Source organism: Lepeophtheirus salmonis, chromosome 10 (assembly GCF_016086655.4).
Source record: "Lepeophtheirus salmonis chromosome 10, UVic_Lsal_1.4, whole genome shotgun sequence".
NCBI lineage: Eukaryota > Metazoa > Arthropoda > Copepoda > Siphonostomatoida > Caligidae > Lepeophtheirus > Lepeophtheirus salmonis.
This window is the reverse complement of record NC_052140.2, coordinates 19,771,134-19,793,458: the sequence shown is the minus strand read 5'-3', so window position 1 is coordinate 19,793,458 and position 22,325 is coordinate 19,771,134. Positions and strand designations below refer to the sequence as shown.

Here is a 22,325-nt window from a genome sequence, read left to right as displayed (position 1 = left end):
TCTTTTTACAACATGACAACTTTTCCGCAGTATGTGTAATCCAAATTCGAAAAAAGATGAAAAAAATTAGTCACATCGGACCATTCGATAAACTCTTGTATACTTCAAACACTTGTTGACAATATCGCACCTGACCGGTTCCCTCTTGAATTATCGTACGTCGAGTATCGAGGTTTCAAAGATAGAAATTCCCCATATTTCACATTTTTACTACCTAAAGGGGAAAAACGCGTGTCAAGGTAGCAATAAAATTTGCACAACAGCCGTTCGAACAATTCCCCTCCCCCCGCTCAATTCTGTCAAAACTTCTGTCAAAACCACTCGACCGTTTGAAGCTGGGGATCGAACAGAAGCGTACATCTGTTTCCAGTCTTTCTCTCGAGAGTTCCTTGTTTCATGCTATATTTTCTATGTACATATATAAATTAAAAGAATCTTTATTTGTTTATCCATTCGAATAATAACTAAAAAAAAAAAGTATTTACATAAAGTACATGCTAAAGCTAAAAAGGTACAAAATCAATCCCTATTTTTTTTTTGTCCAAAAATATGATTCAAAATATTTTATTCAAGCAAGGAAAGGATACAATATTAGCAAATTTCATAAATATACATTATATAAATAGTAGGAAATGTTCAATAGAGTGGTTTTTAAATTTGTGCTTTTATTCGAGTACGTGCCATTGCCCAGAGTTATTAAGCATCGTCTAACAGATAAACTTTGAATAAAAAAAAATAAAAAAATTCCCAATATTACTCACCATTTTTAATGAGCACATTCCCACGTTGTTAATCAACTCTTAATTGTTCTCTCCTCAAGAATAAACATACATTAATAAAAGGCTGATCATTTTTTTGTAATATTATGATGAGCCAGGGAGTATTTTAGTCTCTAGAGAGCTCAGTTGTTGTGATTTACATATTCACATTCGTGGCTCAACCTCTTATAAAGTAATATTCACTATTTTATATATTATACATGTACTTCCTTGTTCTTTCTTTTTTAAGCATTAATGACTGTACTAATTACATCTATAATTTTTTTACTTTATATCAGGTTTAGCAATGAGAGTGTGTAGGTAAAGCACAGCCTGTGAGCGTTCTAGATCAGGTATGTTCTACCTTTTAATTCTCAATTGAAATATTTTAATAAGCCACAAAACCTATAAAAATAAATTTAATGAAAAATTGCTTCATAAAACAAAACTATTAGATACCTATTTATTTACAATTTAGACCAATTATATAAAAAACTCATGATCTAATTTTTCAAAGCTAAACCGCTTACTAAAAGGAAAATATGGTACCCCTGTTCAGGGACTTGTTTTTTTTTCCATTTCTTTTTTTCAAGACCGATACTTTTTCAATAATTCCTTTATTTAAGGATAGTTACAGTCCGTCCACCCCCTGCAGACCCCTCTGCTAATAGAGAATTAGAAAATACGCGAGGACGTAAAATATTTTTCAATGTTTGTACGTATTAGGTGTGTTTTTCGCGTTTTGATGATATTGCGACAATTTTAATAAAAAATACTAATTGAAGTGATAATAAGTAGTGGGACGCACTTAAGCATTAAGTGACCCTCAATACAGACCACGGGCTACGGGTTTGACATCCATACTCTAGAGACTAAAGTACTCCTTAGGTCATCTTATCTTTCATTCTTGAGGATATATATTGATTAACTACATGTGAGTGTGCTCATGAAAAACAAAGAGTAACACTTGCATATTATTAAAGAAAAGTTTGTATGTTTGTCAAATAGTCTCTAAGTTCTATAATATTAAGCGCACACTCAAAAAATGTGACGTCGACAAAGAAACAGACAAACCTACTCCCCTTTTATCTCATTTTTTATAACTTGTTGAGCTTAAAATATACACGCTCGTTGCTACATTGATATTTGATATTATGAAGTAGTCTGCGTTCTAAGGTATTTAGCCCTCACTCAAAAATAAAGTTTCGACCGACAGATAGACACACATTGCTTTATAAATATAGATTATGATTAGATATGTATAGTGTACTTTAGTATCTAGGCTAAAGTAAGCCTTAATAAGAAAAGAAATTACAGCTGTTAATATTGATCTTTCATCCTTTAAAGAGAGAACACCAAAATATTGAGTATCTAGGCGTGAGTGTGCTTATGAAAAAGGGAAAAACACTTAGGTTTTGTTGGGGCGTTACCTTCTATATTATTAAAACAACTTTGTCTGTTAGTCGACACCTAATTACTCCGGGCAATGGCAGGTACTGTCGTTAGTTGAGAAGTATGGCTTTAACTTTATACATCCATGTTTTAACTCAATTAAAAAAACAAAAAAAAAGAACCCCTCTACTGTACCTTTTCTAAAAATCCATCCAAAACATATTTCTAATAATCAAAGTGTTAGCCAAAACTACAGACAAATGAAATTCTTTCCATTCATTACTTTTGACGTTTACTCTTCTTTCGTGAGGATCGATTATTGTGCTTGCGCCTTTCCTTTTCCGCTACAGAGGATAGTATTTCCCAAAGAAGAACCGAGCCAGACGCCGAATGAATGAACTCTTGCTTTGTTATAAGGCCATCCTTATTCTCATCCAACTCCCTGAAAATATCATTGATGAGCTCAGTGCCTTTGTCAGATCGTATGTGCTCTTGTTTGAGGATATTTGCAAGGATTTCTTCGAGTTCGGAACGGGTTAAACTCCCTGAATGATCCTAAAAGATGAAATAGGAACTCATTATAATATATTTTATGTAAAAGTACTGGGTTACAGGGGCTTCCGCAGGGGATTGGCTGGAGGGACAGTAGCCTCCCCCCTCAAATTAAATACATTTTTGTATTAACTAAAATATTTAAGATTTAATTTTTTTCAAAAATTTTAATATTATTTTTTCAATTTTTTTTGAAAAAAATTAAATATTCTGTGAGTAGCTTTTGATTTTTGAAATTTCTCTCAAAAAAATTAAATATAAGAGTTTTTTTCAAAAAGTTTTATATACACAACCTAGTCTTTCAATTTTTTTTTCCAATCTTTTACAAAAGAATTAAAATATTGCAATTTTCTTCCCAAAATATTAACTTTTCGATTTTTTTTCAAAAATATAAAAATCAAGCTCCCTTCCCCAAAAAAAAAAAAAAATATATATATAATCCTGCAGCAGATGCCCCTAGGTTGGGATTGGCTATCACTTGTTGAGTGAGATACAGGAATGTTTAAATTCAAGAGATTATGGCTTTAGGTAGGGGGGAGGGGGGGTTGTAAAAATCAAATTCAATTTTAGCCTAACTGTTTGGATGCAAAATGATCATTTAAGCACTCTAGAAAACAAAAAAATCCTGCCAAAAAATTACTTCTTCACCCATGAATACGTATTTCTTAAATCTATTTTCAAAGTAACAAGAAGAAACTTGCAAATTTTGTGATCATTAAAGTCTTTTTAGGCTTAAAGCAAGTGTTGCTTAACAATTTATGTTTACAAAGTAGATTTTTAAGGTCATATAAAAGGTCAAAGGTCACAAAAAAGGTCAAATTATTGGAGATTATTTTAATGCGTGTAATAGGGTTGCCAACTTTGAGGGCGACCTGTTGACTCGATTTTCGATCTTATAAGTAACTTGCTCTTCTCAAAAGAGAACATATGTCTTTGGATTTGAAGATTCCGTTATGATCAGAAGTTTTGTCATATCTAAGCAAAAAGAGTTCAGAAATGTATTAACTGATTTCTTAGACAAAGTAATAAGAGCATCAATAAATACCATTTCAAAAGTCCATGATGATGATCGCCATAGGAAGCTGTAATGAAATGGGGACTTTTGTTTGGGGTTATTATATTTCTCCTCGAAGTTGAAAGATAAATAAAAATCAACTGGAATCGATCAATCATTCGGAATTATAACTGAAGTGTAATATATTATTAAATTGTTAATATTGATTGAGTCATTTGAACTCTTTTATGATACTTTTGTCCACCTACAGCCGTAATTACAACTCTCTTGACTACACCTTTTGGGTGCATGTCGAGGGGAAGGCTTGTAGATTCCATCCTCCAACCACCGGGGCCCTCAAAGTGTTGTGTCTTGACGAGGTTGAGAAGACACAAACTATTTAAACCAAGGAATCCAGGATGACCGAGAGAAATGGGGAGAGGAAAGACGTGGAGGAATAAAACAAAGGTTGTCTAATAGGAACAATTATATTCTTATTAATACAATAACCTACTCTGATACATACATAAAATACACGACTATTTATACTTAAAACGAGGTAAAAGACTGTACTTTACACATATATATACATACAAGAAAATAAGAGAAGTAAGAGCACAAGGGGGAAGGAAACACGAATACATTACACAAAGCCACTGTTAGCCAGCACTGGGACGCCATGAAATAGGACTATATCCGCAGCCATCATTCCAGCTATGGGCGGCTACATTAATGAATAAGAGAGCTCAGACACACATCTATTTTCAGTATTCATTTTGTTGAAATTCTATTGTTAATTAATAAATTATATCTTGTTGAAGTTGAAAATACAAAGTGTTCAGATTTTAATGGGTCACTTGGTACAATCATAACTCCCGAACAAATCCAGAGTTTTACTCTCCATTACTCATGGACACACACACTTGTGACTACAATTTATGGTTAGATATCCTATCCTCAAGAATTAAAGAACAATGATAATAGCTTTAGGAAAAAAAAACACTGTTCAGTTTTCAATAACAAGAAAATTTACACATGATAAATGCTCAGGATTTATGGCCCTACTTACTGCACTTTAAAAAAAAAGAACTGTTCTATAAAAAAAAAAAACTAAACTTTAATACATTTAACGTATCGTAACTTAATATATTAAATACAACAGTTCCTTTATAGCACAATGAAAAAGTTTTTATGTAGACGTAAAACTTCCGTTCAAAACTAAAAGGATAAGTTGGGGGCTCTGGACAAATCTATTTTTGTAGAAGGTGTTGTTATTCGGCTAAAAGGCAACATTAAAGGTGCTTAACTCCGTGATTTCTCAAAATGTTGTATTTATGATACCTCGTGATGTACTTGGATAAATAAAATGAGTATGTGCCTACTATAATCAGGTATTTTTCTCAAGGTCATGACACTTCTTTAACAATAAAAAAAAAAAAAAGATGTAAATTATCATCAAATATAACAAAAAAGGGATTTGTTACTTGTTATATGGAAGGCAAAAACTACTTCACTGACTTATATAATTTTTTCTCTGTCTAGCATTTTAAAAAGATAACATCAACAATGAAACAGTTACTTATACGCAAGTCTTTTTTTTTTCTTTGATCCCAACTCATTTTCCTTGGGCAAAAATACTTTGTGTGTAATATATAAAATTAAGAAAGAAAATGATATCCAACAACATAAAAGTGATCAATATTTGGGAGTCTTAGCTACGTGTTGATTATAATAGATTATTACAAGAATTGTAGACAATATGATGTACCGGTATGCTAAACAAAAAAACCAATATATTTTGTGCTTACCCTGACAATTTGAATAATACTTTGGAGTAGAGAAGCTTCGATGTCATGACTTTTTATTATATCAGCTGCTGACACCTCTGTGCCAGTGGCAGAGCTGAGAAGGCTGCAAATATCGTTGGTATCTCCATCCAGACTACATACAACATCAAGAAATCCATTAAAGGGACCAAATGAATCCCTTAATTTTAACCCACCTTTCCGCTCGGGCGAAGAACTTTTTAAGGAATGCAATATTAGTCGGGAAGCTGCAGCCCTCTACATTTATCAAGAACTTTGTTCTCTTAAATGCAATTAAACGGATGCTTAGCTTTGAAGCTTCCCTTCTCTATTGCTCTGAGTAGCAAGCAAAATAAAGAACTCTACTCGTGAATGTCCGTGCGCTTCTTGTTGGAGGAAATAAAATCTGCAGACTGACTTCCGTCTGTTGGTTATAGTTAACTTCCAGGATGATAATGTGGTCCTGCAACAAGACATCCCTCCTTCCCACGCTGCCAAAGCTGCTCAAAGATGGTTGAGTAGTAACATCGATCTCTCGCCAAAATAAATATGGTCTCCGTATTCACGAGTTCAGGGCATGAACTTTAGGTACGAAAACCTCATTACTATGATGAAGCCGATATGTCAAAAAAAAAAAAAAAAAAATCATAATAAAGAGTTGAGAAGGTGTCTTGAGATCATAGTTGACACAAGAGGGGTTTACATTGAAGATTAGGGGAGACAATATAGTTTTACAGTTGGTAACCAAGTATTTTTTATACATGTCTAGTGGCTATGAACATATATTTCATTAAAGTTAAAAATATTGATTGTCTATATTTCAACGCTGCACCTGGTATAGGTGAATATGACTAGAATTGTCTAAAGAATGAGTTACCAGTAACAGAAAAAAAAAAGAAAACGAAAGTTAACGTGTTCATCTTTATAATTTGAAAAATGTTTGGGAGGTGAGAAGCTTCGATGTTATGACGTTAATTAGATTAGCTACCTTCAGCTGTGAGGGTAAGGGATTAAATTCCAGTCTTACACCATATGGAGCATGGGAATATGCAAGAATTACTCCGATGTCGATCCTCAATTCTACTCCGAGGTCCGACGAACACATATAACTCCCCAACAAGTCTTCAGTCTTACTCTCCGTCTCTCATGTGAACACGCTAAGTATAAAAAGGTCGGAGTAGCAGTAAACAAGGCAACGCGTGTGCGATTTCCTCGTTTGGTGTCATGATGTCAGCACCGAGAAGACTGAAGAGACCATTGATATCTCCTCCCAGACTGCCTATAACATCGAGAAGTCCATAACAGTTCCACATAATAGATATCTGTTCACTTCGTGATTGGTAAATTGAGAGGTTTTGCTGAGTTTTTTCAGAGACAAACATTCATAAGACGTTACATCAGAAATAAAATATGCATTTAAATACTAATGTTAAACGTTGTTAGGCATTTATATGCAAGATACTGATTTATTTTTTGAATTATTATTGCAATATTCGCCTTTTTTGTAATTTCGTGACCTGTAGACCCCCAAATTTGTATTTTGCTAACATATTCCCTTAAAAGGTCATTGTAATATAGACTACATTGGTACACCAGTCATTTAGCTTGAGCAAATTGATCTCTTTTTACGTCCGTCCAGTTTTTTTTTTTTGATAAATTATATTTTCATTCTACTTAAAATACAAGTCAATTTACAAATAAGAAAAAAAAACCTTAAATCAAAAATTATTTTTACAAAAAAATTAGAATATAAATCTCTTCATATTTCAGGTATTTTTAAACCATATTAAAAACTCAAAGTATTTACACATCCACTCTAAATCCATAAAACCCTCACTAACAAGAGCAATTATCCTCTTAAACTAGAGTGATGATTTCCATGTTGGATAAATAAAAAGATTGTTTGTATTAAACATCAATCTAGTAACATTTTTCTTATTTTTTTTTTTTCAATCAGAGTCTTCTTGTAGCTCTACACACTTCTTCCAACTATGCAACCCATCCAAATAGTTCTGGGAGTTGTTCTCTGTAAAATAATTACTCAGAAATCTTTGCAGTCCTCTGTTTGGTAAATATTTCTTTTTCGGGTTTGTAATGGTGTATATATGTGTTATCTACTGTAATTAATCCGGACCAAAACTTGGATTTATTGCGCCTAAACTGCACCAAAAGGGCGATACTGAATTTTATCCATTTTCATAAAAACCCTCCCATCAACTCAGTCAAACCATTGTCGGCCAAAATGGCTAAAACTTTGGTGAGTAACTGTAAACAGATGATAGGTAGACGTGACTAGCTTTTATTTTCGAGTCCTGCCATCTTCACTTTGAGGTAGGTAAAAATTTTCAGACTACCCTCAGATATATTCAGTAAATTGTAACTAACTGTTATTTACAAAGTGGAGACACAAAACTTGTAGTAGCGTTTTAATTCAGATTTTATCCTGTTTAATTTTTATTAACAAGGTTTCCCTACGGAACTTAACGGCAGCTGAAAAAAAAAAAAACAAGTTTTGCTTTTATCTCATGTCTCTAAATGTAAAAATATCGGAGTATCAAAGAAAAAAGGCAACGTTGTTGCAATCTCCTCTGCACAAGTGTCAGTGCTAAGAAAACTGAAAAGACCGTTAGAATCTCCGTCCGGACTGCTTGTTAACATTAAAAAGTCAATTATAGTCCCATATAGCCAAGAAGAACAAAAACTTTTCCGGATACAATATGGATTCCTTCTGGCCTGCTTGCATGTAGCCTTAACTCAGCCCTAACCTCAACTCCCTTGACTTTGTAGTTTGAGACGTCTTGGATAATAATGTCTGCCACACCTTTCTTCCCGATTCACTATGACCTGCCATCATGACAGCGTGTCACTCCATGGATACAAGCTGCTAATCTATTCACCGGGGTGTGTAGGCCCTTATTCCCTGTGAAAGAGGAAGTATTGAATAAAAAGTATAGCTTAATATAGTCTTTAAACATATCACAAACTGGTTTTGAGTTGTCTTCCCTTAACACTATGGAAATCTCGTTTTTCGTAATTTAGTCATACGACCTTCAAGTTTTGGGGCCTTTCTCTGTATATACTCATTTTGGAAATTATTACTTATTTGACTTAGAATCATGAGCACTGAAACCTCAAAGACAAATATAAACTTTGATTATTTACCATGAGATTCTTCTTATTTTACCTTTAGCAAACCTTCCTCCAAAAAGTTACATTTGTCAAAAAACTTTTTAAATTAAATCAAAAAGTACTTTCTTTTCTCACTATTTGAGTAAAAGCAAAAGTTTATTCCTTCTATTTGAAGTAGATACGTGTATACCAGATGAATCAAAAGATTTTATAAATATCTAATATAATCTGTATAAAGTTTTTGATCCAAGACAAGTATGCAGAGGGCTGGGTGTTTACATCAAATCAGCACATTTAAAAAAAATTAAATTGTTACTGAAGCCACATTTTTCTTTGGATTTACTTGAAAATTGGCTTGAATGGTACATATGAATGTTCAAAAGAGGTTATTGGATGTATTTGCTCCCAGCATCAATCAAGGCCTGTATTCGGGCCCAGAAGAATGAGGAGGCGTTGACAGTTCCTTGGTATGTTGGTAATTTTGTCCTTGACGGGGCGATCAGAGAGTCCTTGATGGCATTAGATATTCCATTTTTTTTTAGATGTAACGTGGCCCCAGACAAATTCATCCTTCGAATGAACATCTGGGCCATATTTCCTTCACAATTATGTAATAACTCTGCTCACTCAGCCCCTTCATTTGGGATCGGGGATCACCAGTCTCCAGAAGAGCCTTACAATATTTTGCACAGTCCAGATAGGGACGCCATGTTGTTGTGGATTAAAATCATAGTGACTGCGCTACGCAATTCTTCCTCTGTCGTGGCTGTCACTAAAAAAAGTTTCCAAAAATTGTTGATACAACAATGTTTCTGCCAGCAAAAAAGAAGGCGCCATCGAACATATACATGATAAAAATTGCTGGCGCATGTAAGTCCCGATTTGATCTTAATGCCATGTGTAAATAGTACATTAAAGAGTTTATTTATGTTAAGTACGTTCCATTATTTCTCAAAGTTATCTCTGAAGTGCCTTTATAGCACTACATGTTTTTATTATTAAGTTTGTTGGTAATTAGTTCCATAACTTGGCTATGACATGCTTCAGAGGTGAAAGTAAGACAAAACGGACAAAATGAATAATTGACCATAACTTTAGAAATTAATTTTGTTGGGCAATAACGAGTTCCCATTTTCTTTTCTTTAATTTTACTTGACCTTGTGGATCGGAAGTATTCCTGATCTTAGTTTATTAGCATATTAGTCGCTGAAGAAGCACTTGTAGCTTTGAATACTTTTTAAAAAGAGTTTTCATGTTCAGGAGAATTACATTGCCAATCCTTTGTGGTTTCATTGTACAAGTTGGAGCTTCTATAAGCAAATTGTACAAGTTGCAGCTTGTATAAGTAATTGTACAAAGTGCAATTTCTTCGTCTTTAAATGTATTATTTAATTAGAACATTGTAAAATATAAATTACAATTCAATTATTTAACAAATAAAATTATAAAGTTATAAGCTAAAAAGTGCAAGGTTAAATCGTTGACTTTTTGGGATTCGAACATATTAATTATATAATTATGTAGCTGCTGCAGGTAGAATGAAAATCTCACTTGACATTTCTCTAAAAAACAATTATTATGATAAACTTGCTATGTTTGAGTGATATTTTGTATTGTTTTTGTCGATTTTATATGCAATAACCTAGATATTAATCTTTGAAATGATCAACTCAAATGAATTTAAAGTTAAAGAACACAAAGTTAATATTAAAATCAATTAAGAGACTTAGTTATCTGCAGCATTCAATTAATTAGCTAAAGATTACACTTTAAACGGTCTTTTGAACCTCTTTAGTTAATTGTAATTTTGTCATTGTCAAAAGAAAGATTATAAATACATCTTTGTTGAGCTATTTTCATGTATTACAGCTTTTAAGTAATAAATAATAGGCATGGAAAATTGGTAACATCACTTACATTTTTAATAAATTTTATCGATACATAGTAAAATTACTAATGCTTTCCATTATAAAATAATCAAATAATATAAAAATATATTCATTACATTCCAAAAAAAAAAAAAAAAAAAACACACAAAAGGGGTCCATTTTATTATTAGTCATTCAATAGCTTAGATTAGGGGAAATCCCTCTTAAATAATCTATAAGATAATCTTTCTTATAATTTATAACAGGCCTTCTCAACTTCTCTGATTAACAATGTAAATTTTCCTTCCTTGATAAAGTTAATGGCCTCCAATGTAGTGTTCAATCTTTGTTCCTATTTAATACATTCTAAAAATTTCCAAATATTTAGATGAAAGGATGCCATTTGTTTTTTGTGAGATATTTGGAAGGACGTCGACTACATCGTCGGTTAGGCCTTCCAATCAAAGTGTCCTCAAAATAGTTGATCACGCCTTGAGCCTCATTTGGAAATATATCATTCTCACAAGGAGCTTCGAAAGTATTTTTAACCGGCTCAAATGCCAATGCGCCCAGCATTTTCAAATTTAATGCAAATGTAGAATCATTTTCGTAACGCTGATTAAGTCCAGTAGATTGAATCCTTCGTACAATACATTGAGAGAAATGCAAAGAACATCTCTGTTCCGTGTTTGGAAGTACGTATTTGATGGCATTCATCAATCACATTTCAAAATCTGTGGTGATGGTGATAGGGAATGAAGATGGATCAAATTTCTTTATTGCTTACAAAAAATTTATATAAGTAACTTCAGCTTTATAAGGGAGTAGAGCATATACAAGTGGCAGAGATATATTTTGTCCTTAAGCCATGAATAGTACATAATTGATAAAAAAGAGTGGGGCTTGTTTGAAAAGTTCCGTCCGTGTACCAGTGCTCCACTTCTTGAGAGTAGTTTTAAATTTCTTTGTGTACGCAAGATTAATACACGCAGATCTTCATTTCCTGAGTCAAAAAATAAAAAACTCTTCCCCACTAGACAGTTTTGTGATATCGTTGAGAAATACGATGTCTCGTCGATGTTGTGGTAGTGCCGGACAAAGACTACTTCTTTGTCTTATGGTGCGCATCGTCCTCTTGATATTTTTTTGGCTGGTAATTTATCTGCATCCTTCAAAAGCAGTATTATGCTGGGAGATTCTACAGATTCAACAGCCTTTGATCTGATGTTTTGGTAGATAGTTTCAACCTCTACCTCCGCTGCATCTCCAAGATGATTATGTTCTCCAACTATTTTGACGATTTTCTTTTTAGCTAAGTGAATCCAGGATCGACATTTTGTTTATTGGTACATTTCACATTTCCAAAAATACTAATTTGCATGTTGCCTAATCTTTAAAGTATCATTGTCCCTTGAAACACAGATTGATATAATCTTTGTCACTCTAAATATAAGTATATTCCATGGTTACTCCTCAGTCTTCACAAGCTCAAACAAAATTAAAAATAATAATTTTCAATTGACATCGTCATTTAAGTAATGTCCGTCTTAGCAAGTAAATCCAACATATTGGTAAAATGGGATGTGGCAATTGGCTGAACGTAATCCCTGTATAGACAATTTGCCCAAGATGAGTAGTGATGTGAAAATTATCTAAATTTTTGAGTCCAATTCAAAAAGAAAAATATATGTTGGCAAGTTTGATAGACAACATATCTCCTGTATCACTGTAAAACTATAGTGCTTCTTCCTCGCTAATAGGTTTGAATTTTCTAAATAGGGACATTTCTTAATTAATAAGAGCACTAATATGTTACTTATACTTTTTTCCAGATGTGTATTGACTAGGATTTCGACAATTTTCATATCTCTAATGGTGAAAAACTGAAAAAAAAATGACGAATGCCACAAATAGGGTTTGTCAACATAAAGGCAATCTTGAACAAAAGTCAAGTAAATGAGAAAATCCCAATTTATTTTATTACAATAGAAAACCCAATATTTCATAGACTTATTTGAGTAAATTATAGGCTCTGTATTCAAATTAGTGGGATGAGTTAAGATATGAATGAATTTTAGCTATAGTTAAGAAACTTTATTTGATTTAAAGACTTATGTTTGTCCTAATATACCCATTCAAATCAGATCGGCCAATCATTCATTCTTTCATTGTGACGATCAATTTTGGCTACTTTGACAGTAATTTGCAACGTACTTAAAAAGTTAATAAGAATATTTTGTTGATAGAAATTGAAGATAATTCGTCGAAGAATACAAAAGTAATCTATACTCAATTATGAAAAAAACATTCTAGCATCCTTTTGTGTTGACGGACCTATCGAAATCATAGCATCTCTTATTGAGGATAAAGTATCTCGGATCTCTTCTTTTGTCCTAATTCTTAGAGAACATCGACGTCGTTCCGTCTATAATTAATGAAGATCGATCTAATCAAATGAAAAACACTTTTATACTTAAAATTTGTTTCTACATTTACTCAAATGCTTATGTTTTTTTATTTATTAATATAATTAAATTTTATGATTATAGGTTATGTATCATATTAATGCTCTGTTTATAAGTAATATTTTACTTCATTGTATTAACATATTATTTTAATTGTAATGTCTTGAATAAACGTATGATATTGACTAATTCAACATATCTGTTTCATGTATTTATTCATAAATATAACATTTCACTTCGATTTGTAAATATACAATTATAAAAAATAGTGAAATAGGAAATTAATACGGGTAACCTTGTTTAATTTCTTCTATTTTTCACTCTGTAAATCTTCTTTAGCAACTATATTTTTAGTTAATGGCTCAGAAAAATATATCAAATGAACAAAATGATATATCAGACACACTAATAGCAACACAAAATATAGATATGAAAAGAGTATCGATATTCTTATATGTATATATATTTTTATTTAATTGTTTATGTTAAAAATGGTCTTTTATTGCATTTTTTTTTTGCATGCTCAACTTAAACGCAATCTCTTTTTATGCTCCAACAATAGTCTTGTCATCATATGACCATCCCATCCTCCTCCACTACGTTTTTCGATTACTATTAAATCTTGATGAAATCTTTTTTCCTATTCATCACTTACATGATCAAGGTTATCAGGAGAGCTTGCAAGATGGCTATGAAGAAAATGAAGTTTGATACTCATTTAACATTCAATTTCTCTAGTCCTCTATCTGTATATGCACTAACTCTTTGTAGTCAGTTACTTTATAATTCCTCAGTAAGTTATTCAAATATTTGGAAGAAAAACAAAACAAGCATTCCTTTCCAGATTTGTCGTTTTATTGATCAACTCTTCATCTCTGAAGAGTTTTTATATTTTCACCCCATCAAAAATACCATATTCTATATGGGACATTAACTTTGGTTAAAGGAATCTTTTCTGATTCAAGTGTGAAGCTAGGAGAAGATGTTTTTTTTCTTTGTAATCCCAAATCAAGTATCAAATCATTTAATTATAGCAGATCAAATTCTCTAAGGTAACAAGATATATCTTCTAAAATTTCAAAGTGTGGATCATTATCTTAGGTTTACTTGCTTATATTCGAACTTCTTGAAAATTAAAAAAATGGTTAGCCGTAATCAGACCGTCGCACATGTGCTAATTCTTGTACATCACACAGTCCCTATTACGCATTCATAGACAATTCAGGATACCAAAATAAGAGACATAAGAGATGGAAGGGATTTGGGAGATATCAGTCTACGGACATACTGTTCATCTAACCTCAATTGGGTTGCTATTCAATGATTAAAATCCAGGATTGGAACAACACCTCTAGACCTTTTATCACAGAAATCATTCTTTAAAGTCAACTCATTAGTTTTGTCCCTTCACCGCTTCGACTTCTCAAAATACTGTGCCACACGCAAAGTTGTTAACGTGCGGTAAAAGAAGCAATCATCGCTTCAGCTCAAATTTGTGGGCAGGAGACATGGGACAGATATATCGGAGCAGAATTAAAATTGCTTTTAATTTTGCATATTAATGAAACAAAAAAATAATTAGAAAATACTATTGATTCATATTTTTTTTTTTGAAAGCTTATCGAAAAAAAAGGAATTAAATATTCATAATAAATGAAAAATATCAAACTTATAGAATGTAAAATTAAAAAATGCTTAAATAAAAACAAATCAACAGTAGAAATTAAGGAATAATAATTAAAAGGAACATATTTTTAAGAGTTTAATTGATATTTTTCGTTGTACAAAATTATTAACTGTTACAATGGGGTGTTTTATTTGACATAAATGAACAACAAAGGTATATGTAGTAATAACATTTGACATTTGTTATCAAAAAATGAGATTTTATTATTAAAAATGAAGAGAAACATCAAAATGCATGCGTGTAACATGCGGTACGAAAAGATAATGTTTATTTATTGGAAGCTTTTTGCAAGTCAAATACTCATACCATGAGTAAAATATGTTTAATCTCTAATACTGAAAAAAAAATAAAAATTCTTTAACTGGATTTAAATCGATAATTTTAATGAAACAACACCCAAATCTCCTTTTTTTCGACAATTTACAAATTTTCAAATCAAAACTCGTCCATGAAAGAGCATTTTTTTTTGGACGTTTGATGGTTATTTTCTTGTTTAGAGGAATAAAAAGGAGAATGACAAATAACGGGCGCTAAATAATTCTCCATCAAATATATATTTATATGTAATTGGAGGTAAAATGTCTAACTATCATTTTTTTAATCTAACAAAATACATGTAACATATAATTATTTTGTAAAGTGTATTTCAATACCTTTGACTCACCTGCTTTGTTGATGCAAAAAAACAGAGTCATGGTTAGCAAGTCAACGTAATACCTACATATGTATGTGCTTTTCAAGCATCACCTGATTATTTCTGAATAGATTTCAAGTTACCTATGTTAAATTTGTATTCAATATTGAAAAAAAGTCTTTCACGCAGATCTTTTGCAATCTACAAACATATTTCATATATATTATATACAACACAAACTAAAATGTAAATATTCATAAATCATACATAAATATTTGAGATTAAAGAACGTAGATAGATTTTGTAGAATGTATTTGTGTTAGGGTGGAGTTTATTTGTTTAATTTACGAAATACGGAGTTCCACAGACTCCTGGTAAATGTTTTTTGGAATCGAATACAGCCTACATCAACAATATATTTTTTTATCCACAAGACAATAAAACAAAATTGACGAATCAAAAGAGTAATATTGTTTTTTTATTATGACATGTCAAATTTAGTATTTTGTTTAACACAGTTTTGATAATCATATCCGATTAATAATGATTTTTTCGGAAATGTTTATTAAAAGGCTTGGGAGGGATAATTGTCTTATACAACAATATGCACAATTAAATAATTAAGCTTTCTTATTTTATTTATTATAGATAATTAACGGATCAAATAATTAACAATTAGCAAATGTCTTAAAAATTTTGGGGTTTCCCGTCAAATCCGGTTCCAATTAACTAATATAAACAAATTGCCCATATTTGTAAGTCTTACATATTACCAGATCTAATTGGACCAGTTTTAGCTCTCTAGCATGAATATCTGTTGAGTTATTTGAATTCAAAGAATTTTGCAAATTTTAAATTATGAAAATGATTTGAAAAAATGTTTTTTTTTCATATTAGAAATTAGTGAATTGATAATTATAAATCGCATCAATCCAAACTCATGGGATAAATTACAATTAGTCTGATTTTATAAAATAATATACCAAACAATTTTTTGGGAATATATATTTGAGACGGAAACGTACGTTCCTCACTTCTTCAATGCATGATATCAACTTTGTACCAGGTGGTCCATTGAACTGAACAATTACTAAATTAATACATAAATAATTAATGTTGAGTGATTGACATTAATTCATACATATTTCGATAAATTAAAGCATTCAATTTGCTACAAAACTAATCAAACATGATCTCTCTAGCCTACGTAAAAGTTGAGAAAATGAAACTTGAACGTGATTTACGAATTTTGATACGTGTACTCCTTGACACTAGCCGTCTCCAGGACCATAGTCAGTCCCAAATGTTGGATAAGAAGAAGGACTGGTCCCAGAAGAGTTAAAGAAAACAGAAAAGGCTAAACTGGATCTGGATGATTGAAAGAAAACAGTCCAGTTTCACAGCAGAATGTAATAAATATATCATTAATTTGGTTGAAAGAACCTTGTGAGGGTGGGGATGCCACTTTTGACACAAGCAATGAAATAAATACATCCCTCCCGATATAAGACTCTTTTGAATGAGTGTAGTGAGTTCTTTTGAACTCCTTTTTAACACACTTTTGGTGTAGGCTTGTAGTATCTGTCATCCAAACACCGAGGCCCTCAAAGCCACTGTCAGCCAGCACTGGGACGCCTGGGCAGAGTACTACATCCGCATTGGGTGTCAGGCCTTTCGCCGCCGCCACCCTAGTAGCCATAATTACCATTAAGGGCGGCTAGATTAATTATTAAGAGAGCTCAGGTACACATCTATTTATAGTTGTAATTACGCTGTTGTTTAATAGATTATATCTTTTTGAAGTTTAAAATTCAAAATGTTCAGATTTTAATGGACAACTCAGTATTTTAGAATCTTTCCTCTTAAAGGAACCCAGGGCCACCCCCATAACTTATTCAGCGTGATTGCGACGCATGATAAAAAAGTAAGTTATCTTGCTGTACCCTCTATATCTTACATAAATCACAGGATGAGGCCAATAAGGCATTATCCCACTATAATTACATATTACGGTTGTAGTATTTGTCGGTCATATTATCGTTTAGACATCCATAGTAACTCCAATTAATAATTTTTTTTAGGTACTTTAGATATTTTCCCTTAATTACGTGAAATAAAAAAAGGTCATCATGTTAATCAAAATCAGTATTTTTTGCCTTACCTATGTTAAAAAAAATACAGATTTTCTAAATTTAATCACTTAAATCATTTGACTGTGATACAATAACGAACAACACAGATGGACGGAAGGGTACAATTTATTTAACTGCAATTATGTTCCTTTGGACAGCTGCATGCCAAATTCCCATATTATTTTATAAAATATGTATTATAGTAATTTTACTAAACTAAGTTTCTTATTTTGTTTACAAAAGCTGCAATGTGTAGTAATTAGATGATAAAAACTCTGTAACACGTTATCAAAATTAGAACTTTTGTTTTTTATTATAGACAAAAGATTTTTGTTTCTTTGAAAATCGATTAAAATCGAATTTTTTACTTATAAATTGAGGATTTTTATTTTTTAAAGATACCGACACGCTATTTTTGCTAATGTTTATCCAATAGAACAAAGGATATTTTCCATATAAAACGCAATAATATGTTTGTAACACTGTAAGGTTATATATTTATAAAATTATTTTTTTTTGTTTTCGCGTAAGAAACAAAATTGTCCAACTCCTTAAAATGACAATTCCGTTACTCATATAATAACATGGCGTGCTAAAACAATACAAAGAAAAAAATTCTAGAAAATTTAAAAACTTTAGAAACGTTGAACTACCTCTACCTAATTTTCAAAATTGTTCTAAATTTCATATGATACTTTTAGACTAATAAAAGAACATTTTAAAACTTTAATAACTCCACATTATTGAAAATTTAAAAAAGAAGGCCCACCTTAATGTTCATAAAAGTCTTGATGGAATGTAGTAACATAGTAGTGTTGAGACTCGGTCCGGGACCGAATTATTTCTTCATTTTGGTATAAAGTGATTTTTTCTAGACGGATTTGGACCGATATTTGAACATATATTCCATGAATTTTTTTCCTAGTTGTGATTACAGATTGTTCGCCTTTAAAAAAATATTATGCAGAGTAGTTTTACGGACGTCATAATTTGAACAGTAATTAAAGGAGACGGATATTTACAGCATCAAATCCTTATAATAGGACTTTAATTAAGATTATCAAATCATATTTCATAAATATAAAAATTACACTTGTAAACTCTAACAGTCATAGGGCAGGTGATGAAATTTAATTATTTTATTTTGAAAAAAGGGGTTTTATCAACATCAAGGATGTTTTTTAAGTCCTAATGCTCGCAAATAGGTCAAAATCATGACTCCCACTGGTTTAAATCCAATATAAGTCCTAGTCCTAATGCTCCAAAACAAGTCCATAAAATATATTATTTATTCATTATGAAATACACTATTAACAAAATATAACGAATCATCTTTAATTCATTGTACTTTTGAATGTTATAATCTTTAGTGGTTTAAAATACATATAGTATTCATGAATTTGTGACATTATTTCACTAGTACAAAAATATAAGCTGTATTTGGTTGTCAGCTGTGGATATTTCTTTTTCTATTCACCTAATCAGTGTACTGAATGTTAATTAGTTGATTTGGTTATTGTTCAACTAAACTTCTTATATAAAAATGACCCATAATTTAATTAACTTTTTTTTTTTGGTCAATTTTGAGTTTTATATTTTAATTTCTGGGATGGTTTGAGATACTTAAGTATACAAACTATAGTCTAGAGCCTTCATTTGATAAATGAATCTTTGTTTAGTTCCAATATGGCCTTTTAAATATATTCCATCAAATCAACTTTCGATATCTGAGGAATAATTTTGTCGATTTTTCAGTGAAATTTGCTGCGTAATTAGATTCACAAATACAAATATAGGCCAGTCGTAATTTTGATCAAAATAATATATTTTGACCCAAACCCTCAAGAGGATGACACAAGGTTTGCAAATATTTGTGCAATGCTAATTATGAAAATTAAAAGTAGTAGACATATTTAAGTACTACATTGGCAGCTTTGATGTGCTTATTAAAAATAATATAAGGATCCCTTCAATTTGTGTATCGTAGTACAAAGAAGCTTAATAAATCAGTTGAACATAATCTACTTAGTTATTTTTTTCAATGTCTAGTGTATTTTGCAGTGAATATGTTATATAACTACATAAATATCTATTTTTGGCTACTTTAATGAGCTCCCACTGAGATTGGAGATACCTCAAATAGATTTTTTATCTTATTAAATTGCTTTTTTTCGATAAACTACCAAACATATAGATTTTAATTATATACTCATTACTGGGTGATAAATAAAAAAAGATTTCAAAAAATTGATTCCATTTGAATGTTCCTACTAAATCTCGACTAAAGATGAAATAATTAAAAACTCTTGTGGATCTTAGCACATTATAGAAAACTTAAATGTGTTCAAATGAATATAACTGTGGATTTTACAATGAGATTTTTCTAATACTACTGCAAGTCTGCGTCTGCGAGATTATATATTGTTTTTTTTAGGCTTGGTATGAGGTATTTTTTTAAATTCAAAAATTATATTTTTTTTAAAAAAGAATTTCAATACTTTAGAGCTGTTCAGAAAAATTGAAATATGTGGAAAAACATTTCTAAACTTAAATCTTGAATAAATTTTTTTTTCAGAAAATTATTCCAAATATTATATTTTTTGGAGAACAGTTTCGTTAGTCTATAGCTACTCCCAAAAAATTAAATTTTTCTGAAAATAACTCCAAAAATTTAGAGTTGTCTAGAAAAAGCTGAATTTGTTTGGGGAAAAAAATTTCTAATATAAACTTTTTTTTTCTAAATTCAAATATTAAATTTTTCGAATATAAATTTCAACAATCCAAAGCTATTCAGAGATAACTAAATTTTTTGGAAAAAAATTTGAAAAATTTTATTTAAAATATTTAATTTTTAGTAAGAATAAAAATTACTTAATTTGGGGGGGGGGAGGGGATACAGCCCCTCTAGTCCTCCCTCTGCGGATGCCCCTGCTACCAGTCCATAGTTACTGATGAAAATCGTGTGTATTTTAGTACTTTCAGTACTAAAGTATGTCATTTCAAAACGTGAACGAATTTTCCAGGCTCAACTTTATCAAAATGAGCAAAAAGTTTACTCGTAGTAAGACAATGATACTTTCTTTCCTTACTATGATTTTTATAAGTTAAAGCTCAAAGTGGCCACTCTGAGCCTCCACCATGACCTTCATCCTACACCTGAAGTTCTAGTACGTATACTGAAGAACAGAAAATTAATTCTGCAGATTACCAATTCTGAAAAAAGGCCAGCTAAAAAATGCAGACGATTTATATCAACATCTATACAGGGGCGTCCGCATGATATATATATATATTTTTTTTTTTTGGGGGTTCTTGGTTTTTGGAATTTTTTTTGGAAAAAATTTCAACAATTTAGAAAGAGCTGTTCACAAAAAAGTTAAAAATAAATTAGAGGAAACACTTTCATAGAAAACATATTTAAAGAGCCTTTATACCTTTTTCAAGTGACAAATAAGCTTAGCTGGTGGTACTGGAAAGAATGTCTCAAGGGTGGTCAAAAACCTTTTTTCAAATTAGGAATATCCTAGGGCATGAAGAACCAATGAACTACCCCCCAAGACTGGATAAAAGGAATAAATACTATTTACCTAATAAAAAATTAACAAGTACACACGGATCTAGTAGGTAGGTAAAAAACCATAGCGAAAAAACTAGTTGGACATATTAGATCTCCCAAAGTCTGACATCAATAGTAAAACCCTTTTCAAAACACAGCAAAAATGGTTCAATTAATGAATCATTACCTAATCAAATTATACACATAGGTCGAATAATCAGGATGAGAGTAAATATAACTCCCTATGTGGTAAGAAAATATAAACGTCAGTAAACATTCTCTACGAGAATGATAAGATAAGTCCTTTGGTACGAATGCATGAACTAAAAATAGAAGACGATCTACGCAAATGAGTGCCGCGATCTGAACCCTCTTCTTGTACTGCGTGCTCATGGTGGTAACTAGGATAATGTTTTTCTTAGCAATTGGCAGCTAATTATGTAGTCTACAACATTGTTCTTCGGAACTTTGTAAAAAAAAAGACTCTTAATCTCTCAAAATTTGCATAATAGATATGAGTAAATAATAACGACTGGCCCGGAAAACTAGCCGGAGCACCTGGTTTTGCTCAGACTTATGATCAGTGATGAAAATCCTGTGAAACATGGGCGTGTTTAAAAAAACCGAAAAACGATATAGTGACTCTCATAATTTAAAGGTGTTTTGGAGGATATAAATTATAATACTCATGACGTTTATTTAGATCAGCTGTGACAAGGGAGGAAGGAGAGAATGAAATAAATAAGGGAATTTGCTAGAATTCTACTCTGAGTAACAAAATAAATTACAATTATAGTTATGCAAGAAATCCTCAGGGCTGCACTTTTATGAGGACACACGAATGTTACATCAGAGAAGCGATTATAATAATTAAGTCAAATTTTGTACAATTTTTTTAACCCTTCCATACATTTGCAGAAGAAAATATAAATTATAATACTTAGAATACTTGTATAAAAATAAAACATCGCAAAAAATTTGATCATTATTGTAAAATAATGGGGTTTCAAGTAGATATAACTTTTTTAATCGTATAGTAAAAAAATTGAATTTTTATTAGTAATTAAAATGGGGGGGAGGGGGAAATATTTCCAACTTTAACCGAATTGTTGGAATCAAATTAGAACACATCAGTTTTTGTTGAGGTTGAATGTAATTTATAAAATAAAAGCTACAACTATATAATTTTGTAGCTATCGTAGTACCAGAAATCTGTAAGCCTCGACTCAAGCGCCCCCACTACAAATGGGATAAAAGAACTATCAAATTTCTGCAATGATATAAAATTAGTTCATACGGATATTTGTCAACCGTTTGTCATATTTTTATGAAAAAAAAACAATTAATTAGATT

At 31.2% G+C, this 22,325-nt stretch overlaps 1 protein-coding gene across 1 annotated transcript in view; it reads right to left on the bottom strand.

The window, feature by feature from the left end:
• Positions 1 to 550: 550 nt before the first annotated feature.
• The window catches only part of LOC121125540 (hippocalcin-like protein 1), a 45,191-nt gene continuing 23,416 nt past the window's right edge, over positions 551 to 22,325 (bottom strand). The window contains exon 4 of the mRNA XM_040720739.2: positions 551 to 2,705. Coding sequence (XP_040576673.1) covers positions 2,430 to 2,705 — 276 coding nt within the window. The 3' untranslated portion in view covers positions 551 to 2,429. The remainder of the gene's footprint in view (positions 2,706 to 22,325) is intronic.